The sequence below is a fragment of the Salvelinus namaycush genome, chromosome 40, assembly GCF_016432855.1.
Source record: "Salvelinus namaycush isolate Seneca chromosome 40, SaNama_1.0, whole genome shotgun sequence".
Classification (NCBI taxonomy): domain Eukaryota; kingdom Metazoa; phylum Chordata; class Actinopteri; order Salmoniformes; family Salmonidae; genus Salvelinus; species Salvelinus namaycush.
In genome coordinates, this window is record NC_052346.1 from 12,749,657 (window position 1) to 12,759,460 (window position 9,804).

The 9,804-nt window shown below is 47.1% G+C and overlaps 1 protein-coding gene across 1 annotated transcript; it reads left to right on the forward strand.

Moving 5' to 3' along the window:
- Positions 1–3,036: 3,036 nt before the first annotated feature.
- LOC120033233 (SLIT and NTRK-like protein 3) lies at positions 3,037–9,804 on the forward strand. Its single transcript, XM_038979513.1, has 10 exons — positions 3,037–3,261; positions 3,456–3,707; positions 3,921–4,036; positions 4,253–4,561; positions 4,628–4,887; positions 5,247–5,437; positions 6,239–6,342; positions 6,423–6,642; positions 6,879–7,005; positions 8,729–9,804. The coding sequence occupies exons 1-10, from the start codon at positions 3,037–3,039 to the stop codon at positions 9,802–9,804; spliced, it is 2,880 nt and encodes a 959-aa protein (XP_038835441.1).

Consider the following 9,804-nt stretch of genomic DNA (forward strand, 5'->3'; position numbering starts at 1 on the left):
ATATAAATGGTTTGCGTTAGTGCCAAGGATTTAGTGCCTTAATAGGTTATATTAATGACTATTTGGACATGCAGTAATTCTATAATTACAATTGTGCCCAGTAATGTTACTAATTTACATTATTGTATGGATATAGCTATCAACATAGTCTTGATTTTGGATGGTGCGTTGTGTTTCTAGGGAAGAGGGGCCGGATTGCGCCAGGCAGGGAAAGCTATGTATCGGCCCTGGTTGGACAGTGGGTTCGTGAGGAAAGGTAGACGCTGGGATTATGTGACATGAATATGTGTTGTAGTAAGCAGCTGCCGCGGTCATTGCTGGTTGGTTTGCGCCAGGGTGCAGGGCCTTGGGATGGAGAACAGGGGGAGGAAGGTAGGAAGGAAGGAAACAAGGAAGGAAGAGTCACGAAAGAAAAGCAAAGTAGGTCTAACCACACCTGCTCTGGATGCATAGATGAATGGATAGATGAGTGGATGGATGGATGAATAGATTTCTGTGAGAGAGAGAGATGAAAAATGAGAGAGGGTGACAGGAGAGAGGGGCCTGAGTTATTAGCCAATCAAGTGGCTAGAGCAAGTAAACAGTGTTGTCTTGTAGGTCAGACAGTCATTATCCAATGAGGACCAAATTGCAATACTTCAGTAGTGTCTATTTAAATATTGATCTTGCACAATATGTTTAACGTCATAATTATAGTGTGAAAAGGATACTAGAATCCACTCAATACAAACCTGAATGTATTTATCCACTGAATACAAACCTGCATGTATTTATCCACTGAATACAAACCTGCATGTATTTATCTACTCAATCTACAAACCTCTCTCTCTCTCTCTCTCTCTCTCTCTCTCTCTCTCTCTCTCTCCTCCTCCTCCTCCTCCTCTGCCCCCCTCCTCCCAGTCAGGGAACACTGTGTGCAGGGAAAAGGAAGGCTTTTGATACAATCAATATCAATAGATTTGAGCCGTTTCACTTGGAGCTCTCCTGTGTGTGTCTGTGTGTGTGTGAGAGAGAGAGAGAGAGAGAGAGAGAGAAAGAGACACGATAGCCTTGACTGACTGACTCACGGTTTCTCATGGTTACGCAATCAATCCTCTCTCTTCAGCACAACATTCTGCTCCTCCTCTCCTCTTCTCATAAGACCCTCAGTCCTCTCTTTTCTTTTCTCCTCTTATTTTCTCTCTCTTCTGCTCCCTCTCTTCCTCTGCTCATTTCCCCTCACTCCAATCTTCTATTTTCTTCTCTTCCCCGTCTCTCATCTTCTTTTCCCTGCTCTCCAGTCTTCTTTTCATATCTATCATCCTCTCCTCTCCCCCTTTCTTTTCCACTCCCCTTCTCCTCTTCTCTCCCCTTGTCCTCTTCCTCTCATTCCATAATCACCTCTCCCTGACATCTCATCTCAGGTTGTCTGTTTATCATACTGCAGTATTTTCCCAGCCACTGATTCACATCATTACCTTATCATTACCTTTTATTACATTATCCTTATTGTTACATTATCATTACATTTTATGATATGGTCCTTGTTGTTACATTACCACTGCACTTTATTACATTGTCCTTATTGTTACATTATCGCTGTTGTAGTTGCTGTTATTGTTATCATTGCATTATTCATTATTCTTTTTTTTACCTTCATTATCATGGCCTTCTTCAGTGTGTGGTAGCTGCTTCTAAACTAATCTCGTCTAGCAGCCAGCCGGCTCTCTGTCTGTCTATATGCAGGAGCAATTGAGCCTGGGGACGGCTCTCTGTCTGTCTATATGCAGGAGCAATTGAGCCTGGGGACGGCTCTCTGTCTGTCTATATGCAGGAGCAATTGAGCCTGGGGACGGCTCTCTGTCTGTCTATATGCAGGAGCAATTGAACTGGCTAGTAGCTTCTGATTGTTATTGTTTTTTGATTAGTAGCCCATTACCTTCTGCATGGTGGCCTCCAAGTTACATGAATCAGGCAAAGAGAGACTCCTGATTTAGATGTCATTTTCCTGGTTAAAGACAGCATAGAATTATACTGCATCTCTAGTTTTCTAGTGCAGTCTTCTCCTCTCATCCATCCGGCCCTGTGTTTATAATATATTATTTTATTGTCATCATCAGCATCACTCTGACTGTCATTATGATTTTAAAGCAGCCTCTTATGTCCTGAAGAGGTCTTCAGATCCTCTCTCATGCTATCTGCTGTATTATCATGGTAATCAATCTAATGTATTATAATGGCCTTGGATTGCTGTTGTTAGTTCCTTGTTGATGAATGTAATGGGTGTTTTCCACGTCACTGTCTGGTATGGAACCTGAAGCATTATGTATCCTGAACCGTGCTATAACTCCTATATAAATATATATACTATAAATTATAATTATATTATAGTTAAGCAATAAGGTCAGAGGGGGTGTGGTATATGGCCAATATACCAGCTAAGGGCTGTTCTTAAGCATGACGCAACGCGGGGTGTCTAGACACAGCCTTTAGCCATGGTATATTGGCCATATATCACAAATCCCTGAGGTGCTTTATTGCTATTATAAACTGGTTACCAAGGTAATTAGAGCAGTAAAAATAAATGTTTTGTCATACCTGTGGTATACGGTCTAATATACCACGGCTGTCAGCCAATCAGCATTTGGGCTCGAACCACCCAGTTTATAATAATATTTACTCTGCGTTGCGTTGTGCCTAAGAACAGCCCTTAGCCGTGTTATATTGGCCATATACCACACCCCCTTAAATATAGCACTATAACTCATATATCTATATACGATATAAAACGATATTTTCACTCATGGGAAACCAAGTTTATTCTGGTACCAGTCCAAGTGTTGGTTCCAGCATGTGAAACCAGAGTACTACCAGGAACAGTAACAGTAACGCGACGATGCCAGTAGTTCATAAACAAAGGGACATGCATAAGCATCACTCTGCTGGGTCTGATAGGATCCCATTTAACAGTAGCCATGTGTGTGTTTCTGTATGCAGTGTGGTGAGGGGTGGGTGTGTGCCGCTGCCCTGGCCTGGGCTGAAGGCAGAGGAGGTAGGATGCTGTGGCTCTCCCTGCTGTCTGTGGTGGTCCTGGGTTGTGTGACCCTGACCCAGACACACACTCACACACACACCCCGACGCCCACCTCCACACACACCCCTATGGTGGACAGTTCGGAGGAGGAGGTGGACGAACCGTGCTTCGAGCCGTGCACGTGCGAGGTCAAAGAGGGCGTGTTGCACGTGCACTGTGATGGGCGGGGCTTCACTAACGCCAGCCAGGTGACTGCACTGCACTACCTTAATCTAATGTACCTCATTTTATAATATACATACTGCAGTAGTATATTAATAAACAGCCCTGTTCTGCACTGTACTGCATTACTGCACTAAATGTACTGTTTCTGTTTTGGCATATATGTATTTGTATACGATTAAATGAAGTCAACCAACCAATCAATCAATCAACCAATCAGGTGTCTCAGTCTTGGCTCCGCCCCTTCAAGCTCAACCTGCAGAGGAACTCCTTGAGGCGTCTCTATAGCAACGGCTTCCTGCACCATAGCAATGCCGTGGCGATAAACCTAGGCAACAACGCGCTGCAGGACATCCGTCCCGGGGCGTTTCATGGTCTGGGGACACTGAGACGCCTCTACCTCCACGAGAACAAACTGGAGGTGTTCCGCAACGACACCTTCTCTGGCCTGGAGGCACTGGAGTACCTGCAGGTAGGCCTGCCATCATTACTACCCATTAGAACCATCAATAAACACTGTGGTCAATCCTCATCAATAATCACTGTGATTAGTCCTCATCCATACTTACTGTGACAATGATAATCAATAAGTTATGTGTGATCTCCTGAGCCTGATGAGTTCCTGTTTGTGTCAAAATGTCACATTTGAACACTTTGACTTAACCTCTATCCCCTCTACCTACAGGCCGACTACAATGTCATCAAACGCATCGACAGTGGGGCGCTACGCTACCTGCATAAATTACGAGTGCTCATCCTCAACGACAACCTGATCCCTGCTCTGCCTCCTCACCTCTTCAGGTATCTACCTGCTTAATAACCCTGCACTATGTCCACATCATGGGTCTGTTTCTCACTCTGACCAAGGTAACTGTCTGACAAAGTTGTTTTCAATCACATTTTGTTCCTTATTCTTCAATAACATGATCACCAATTCCAATTTTTCACAATGTGGAAATGTCATTCCTGAATTGAAATGGAATTGACCCCAGCCCTAATGATCCCTTCCACCCCCAGATCTGTGTCTCTGACCCACCTGGACCTGCGGGGGAACCGTCTGAAGAGCCTGGCCTACGCCGGGACCCTGGAGTACGTGGGCCGCAGCCTGATGGAGCTCCAGCTGGAGGAGAACCCCTGGATCTGTGGCTGTGAGGTTGTCCAGTTGCAGACGTGGCTGGGACACATCCCTTACACCGCAGTGGTGGGGGACATCACCTGTGAATACCCCTTCCACCTGCACGGGAAAGACCTGAGGGAGATACCACGCAAAGAACTGTGTGCCGGAGAGGTGGAGGGAGAGGGGGAGAAGGAGGGAGAGAGGGAGAAGCATGGAGGGGTACAGCCTCCTCAGCATCCGCCCTCTCACCCGAAAGCGAACCCCATCCCTGGGAGGCCCAGACCCACCAAGCCGTCCTCCATGGTTCACCATCAGAACACACATACCTCATCTTCGTCGACTTCTTCCTCATCGGTGGAGCGGAGGGAGAGAGAGAGGTCCCCTCGGCCCACCAAGCGTCCCCGACCCTCCAGGACGCCCCCCACCCAGCGTAGCCTCCTCCCCAACCAGCCCCCTCCCATCGCAGGGTACCAGACCCGCCCCCCCATCCCTATCATATGTCCTCTGGGGTGCACCTGTAACCTCCACATCTCAGGTACAGTTTGGATGGGACTTCTTTGGCTCAGGAGTATGATCTCACACACAGCAGGGTGACTTCCTGATAACAGATATAAACAACAGCATGATTTGAATTTGCCAAGACTGCTACTATTGTGCTCTTCACAATGTGGGCAAGCCACAAAGGACACAAACTAACAGGGACAATCATGGCACTATGCACAGGGGACAAATCTGATTTATGTGGTTGTCTGTAAACAGGAAGTCACCCCACTGTGTCTGATAATGTCATAGTGCTGAGACTAGCTTTGCATATGTGCTCAATGCAAAACACTTTGGGCTGAATTGTATGAAAAGAGCTGAACAAATAAAGTTGATTCAGTATAATTGTTCCAGACCTAGGACTGACAGTCAACTGTAAGGAGAGCGGCTTCCACAACGTGTCCCAGCTCATGCCACGCCCCCTCAACGGACGGAAGCTGTACCTCAGCGGCAACCTCATCCAGCGGATCTATAAGTCAGATTTCTGGAATTTTTCCAGTCTGGATCTACTTCACCTGGGAAACAACCGGATCTCCTTTATTCAGGTTGTCATTACCCAGGGGATCTCCTTTATTCAGGTTGTCATTAGCCAGGGGATCTCATTTATTCAGGTTGTCTTTAGCCAGGGGATCTCATTTATTGAGGTTGTCATTAGGCAGAGGATCTCCTTTATTCAGGTTGTCATTAGCCAGGGGACCTCCTTTATTCAGGTTGTCATTAGCCAGAGGATCTCCTTTATTCAGGTTGTCATTAGCCAGAGGATCTCCTTTATTCAGGTTGTCTTTAGCCAGAGGATCTCCTTTATTCAGGTTGTCATTAGCCAGAGGATCTCCTTTATTCAGGTTGTCATTAGCCAGAGGATCTCCTTTATTCAGGTTGTCATTAGCCAGAGGATCTCCTTTATTCAGGTTGTCATTAGCCAGAGGATCTCCTTTATTCAGGTTGTCTTTAGCCAGAGGATCTCCTTTATTCATGGTATCTTTAAGCAGAAAATCTCCTAGGGTGCAGATTATCTTTAGCCTGAGGCGTCATACACGGGGAGCACTGATGGCCACGTTTGATATCTATGATTTAATTATGCGTAAAAACAAAACATTAGGCCTATAACCTGGATTTCAGCATACCGCTTGATGAAATTGAGGGGCCCAGTGGCACAATGGACATGAAGTCCCTGTATTTACCTTCTCTTTCTCTTTCTCTCTCGCTCTCTTTCTCGGTCTCTCTTTATCTCTCTCTCTTTCTGTCTGTCTTTCTCTCTTTCCCCTCTCTCTCTCTCTTTCTCTCTCTGTCCCTGTCGCTCTCTCTCTCCCCCCTCTCTCTCTCTTTCTCTCTGTCTGGTTCTCCAGGAGGGAGCGTTCTCCAGCCTGCCGACCCTGAGGAGTCTCTACCTGAACGGCAACAACCTGCAGAGGCTTAGCCCACACATGTTCCTGGGTCTACTTAACCTCAGGTAGGACTGACTGCCACACACACTCACTCACTCTCTCACACACACATTCCTGGGTCCTGTGTGATCATGTCTCCTTGTAGGTACCTGTACTTTGAGTACAATGAGATCGGTGTGGTGGAGGCGGGAGCGTTCAGCCCCATGCCGTCTCTCCAGCTGCTCTTCCTCAACGCCAACCTGTTGAGGTCACTTCCTGTCGGAGTGTTCCAGAGCATCTCCCTCTCCCGCCTCAACCTGCGCAACAACCACTTCCTCAGCCTGCCTGTAGAGGGGGTGTTAGAGCACCTCACTGGACTGGTGCAGGTAGGAGGAAGGGATGGGGAGGGGTGTTTGTAGTGGGTTAGGTGTGTGTGCAGACAGGGTGTGTGTAGCGGGGCGGTGTGTATGAGTATAGGTGTGTGTGTGTAACATGTATGGGCACAGGTGTCTGTCAGTCTGTCTGTAAAGGGGATTCTAGAGCATCTAACTGAACTAGTCAGATGTTCCTCATTTCTATGGAAACAGACTGAAATAAAGCTTTTCTCATCATCTCCTCCCAGGTGGACCTGCAGCAGAACCCATGGGAGTGCAGGTGTGATGCGGCCCCTCTGAAGCGCTGGCTGGAGGGCCTGAGTGCGGTGGTGGTGGTGGGGGAGGTGGTCTGTCACTCACCAGAAGAGACCACAGGTACCAGGGTCTAAGGCTCAGGGCAGCACAGTTAACATTCTAATAAAAAGCATGAACTGGCGCACACCCAGAGAACCTTATTTTGTGTAGAGGTGCTGACTAACGGCGAATAAACTGTAAGCTATGAAAATAAATAAAGAGAGGGGCACACTCTCTATATACGTATAAACTCCCAGTAATTTATTGGGTAAAACAGCAACATCTGAAGGCTTCCGAACGTCTGCCGAAACATTGGTGTTTTACCCAATAAATTACTGGGAGTTTATATGCTGTATATATAGAGTGTGCGGCTCTATTTATTTTTCTAGCACAGTTAACATTACCATACCATTCACCATTCCTCTCCCCTTGACACTTCCCACACTTCCCAGGTGTAAAGGAGTGTCTATGTGAATTCATTAATCGGGCACCACTTGTTTGTTCTGAGTCAGCATTTAGCAACAAGGGATAAATACAACTTATCACATAATTCTATCTGAAGGTAATTGAGTAATCTTAAATGGCAAGGCAATGCATTCATGGAGAACAGTACTTTATGAACAACGGATTTATTAGGAAATAACCAGGATCATGTGCTGAATGTAAAGGATGAATGAATAATAAAGATGTTGGCATAATGCTAAATGAAAGGAAGGGAAAAGGTATTTCCATAGTATTTGATTAAATGGAAAAATGGCCAAGAGTTTGAAAGTCCTGAATATGAATAGAGACATGAATGTTCAGGGGAAAGACAGCCAATAATAACAGATACAAAAGTAACAAACATAGAATACACGCTCACATTCAAATCTGGGAAGATGAGATTGAGCTGGACAACCGTTTTACATATCTGTCTGGAACCAACGGTCTTCAGAAAACTCTCCTTGCACGCAAAGTCCAAAACAAAGAATTTCAGAAGCAATGTTCCCTATAAACTGACGCGCAGAGGAAATAGAAGTCTGCGCGAGACGCACGAGATTGAGCTATACTAGAGTTCGCCCCGTTAGTCTATACCAGGGGTGTCAAACTCATTTGGTTTACGCTATTAGCGTTTCATTCTGCTGTGGGAATTGTGATCGAATCAACATATTAGCCGCATTCAATGAAACATACCAAAAACACAAGATTTAGTAGGTGATTTTCTTTTAATGAAAGGGGACAGAATGTGAAACCATATTACACCAGTTAGCTTGAATAAATAAGAGAGATTGGAGGCCCTTTCGGTCCACTGTTCTCCATGGAGAAGTAGTTTAGCTGAGTCGTAGTCTTCCTCAGTCTTCATCAGGACCCTGCAGGGTCTCTGTCTCCTACAGGCGTCTGAGTACCATTTGGAGGTGCATGCCGCCTTTTTTGCAACAAGAAGGCTGATTGTTCTGTGCATTGTCCTATGTTGGAACAGTTTTTTTTGGTGCTAATTTATTTTAAAAAATATATCAAATTTACATAAGTATTCAGAGCCTTTACTCAGTATTGAACAAAAGGGGGAAGGGCTCCTGCTGGGAACTTGCTGTGAACGTGGCACCCCTCTTCTTGTGTTCTCTGGCCCGTGAAGGGAGGTCCTTGCGTATCTTCAATGTGGTTGATGTCTGGCATGGATGTGTGAAGTTGACGCTCCTCTACACAGGTGTGCAGTGTAGGTGAATGCATGGGGCTCTTCCACTGTTGTTCCTATATTTGTTTGGTTTGTTGCTCTTCAGCGACTTAAAGAAAGTGCCTTTCTTTTCATTGTGTATCTTTGTTGTAGGTACAGACCTTCGCTCTCTTTCCCTGGACCTCCTCTGTCCAGACCTGGACACCCACCAGGCCACGGTGGAGAACCATGGAGAGTGGAACAGCTCCACAGCCCCAGACGGTGATTTCTCTCTGGGCTACCCCGTGCCAGGCAATGGCCCCCTGGGTCCCATCACCAAGGCTTCCATCCCTCTGTCGGTGTTGGTGCTCAGCCTGCTGGTGCTGTTCGTGTCGGCGTTCTTTGCGGCAGCAGCGCTGATCGCCTATGCCCTGAGGAGGCGGGACAAGCTGCCGTTCCGGCGGCAGGGTGAGGTGGATCTGGCCGGGATTCAGATGGAATGTGGAATATTCACCGAGCAGCAGCACCACAGGTTACCGGTACCAAAGACCCCTCCTCCATCTGCCTTGCATCATAGCCTCGTCTACGATAGCATCCTCCCCGTCGACCCTGGCCCTAACCCTAACCTCAGTCCCTCAACACACATGTGCAGTAGCCCAGTCTATAAGAATGAGGATGATTCAGTGGTGAGGCAACAACAGCAGCAGTTCTCTGCTTCTAAAGAGAAAGGTAACGTGGGAAGATACCGCTTGGCGGGGGAGAGAGAGAGCGAAGGACACTATCGTTTGGTGGCAGAGAGAGAGAGAGAATGGAATATGGAGGTGTCCCCCCCCTCCATCAGTACCGTTGCCGGGGCAGTGGGACCCCCTCTTTCAGATCTCCACGGAAACGGGACCCTCTGCCCAACGGTCATAGACAGCCAGGGCCCCACCCCCAAGGTGGGATTGGTTGACTGCCTGTTTGGGATCTCCGGAATGTCCGCCCCCGTCCCAGAGTTCCGAGACCTGCCGGACAGGTATACACGTCCCCCACCACCCCGCTATCCCCACCCTCCACAACCCCCTCAGCCCCCCGAACCCAAAGAGGAAACTAGACCCAGCCAATCACTCGTGGTTACTACAATGACAGTGTGCGCGGGGCCAAGCAGTAGTAATCAGAGCCAGAACTCAGAGTTTCCGCGAGAGTTGAGAATGAGACTCAGTACCAAGCCGGATTACATGGAAGTCCTGGACAGATCTTATCAGTTCTAA

Coding starts and splice junctions, on each gene's coding strand:
- LOC120033233 (XM_038979513.1), top strand. CDS start 3,037: ATGCTGTGGCTCTCCCTGCTGTCTGTGGTGGTCCTGGGTTGTGTGACC. Junction 5,438..6,238: donor ACCGGATCTCCTTTATTCAG/GTTGTCATTACC, acceptor CTGGTTCTCCAG/GAGGGAGCGTTCTCCAGCCT. Junction 6,343..6,422: donor CTGGGTCTACTTAACCTCAG/GTAGGACTGACT, acceptor GTCTCCTTGTAG/GTACCTGTACTTTGAGTACA.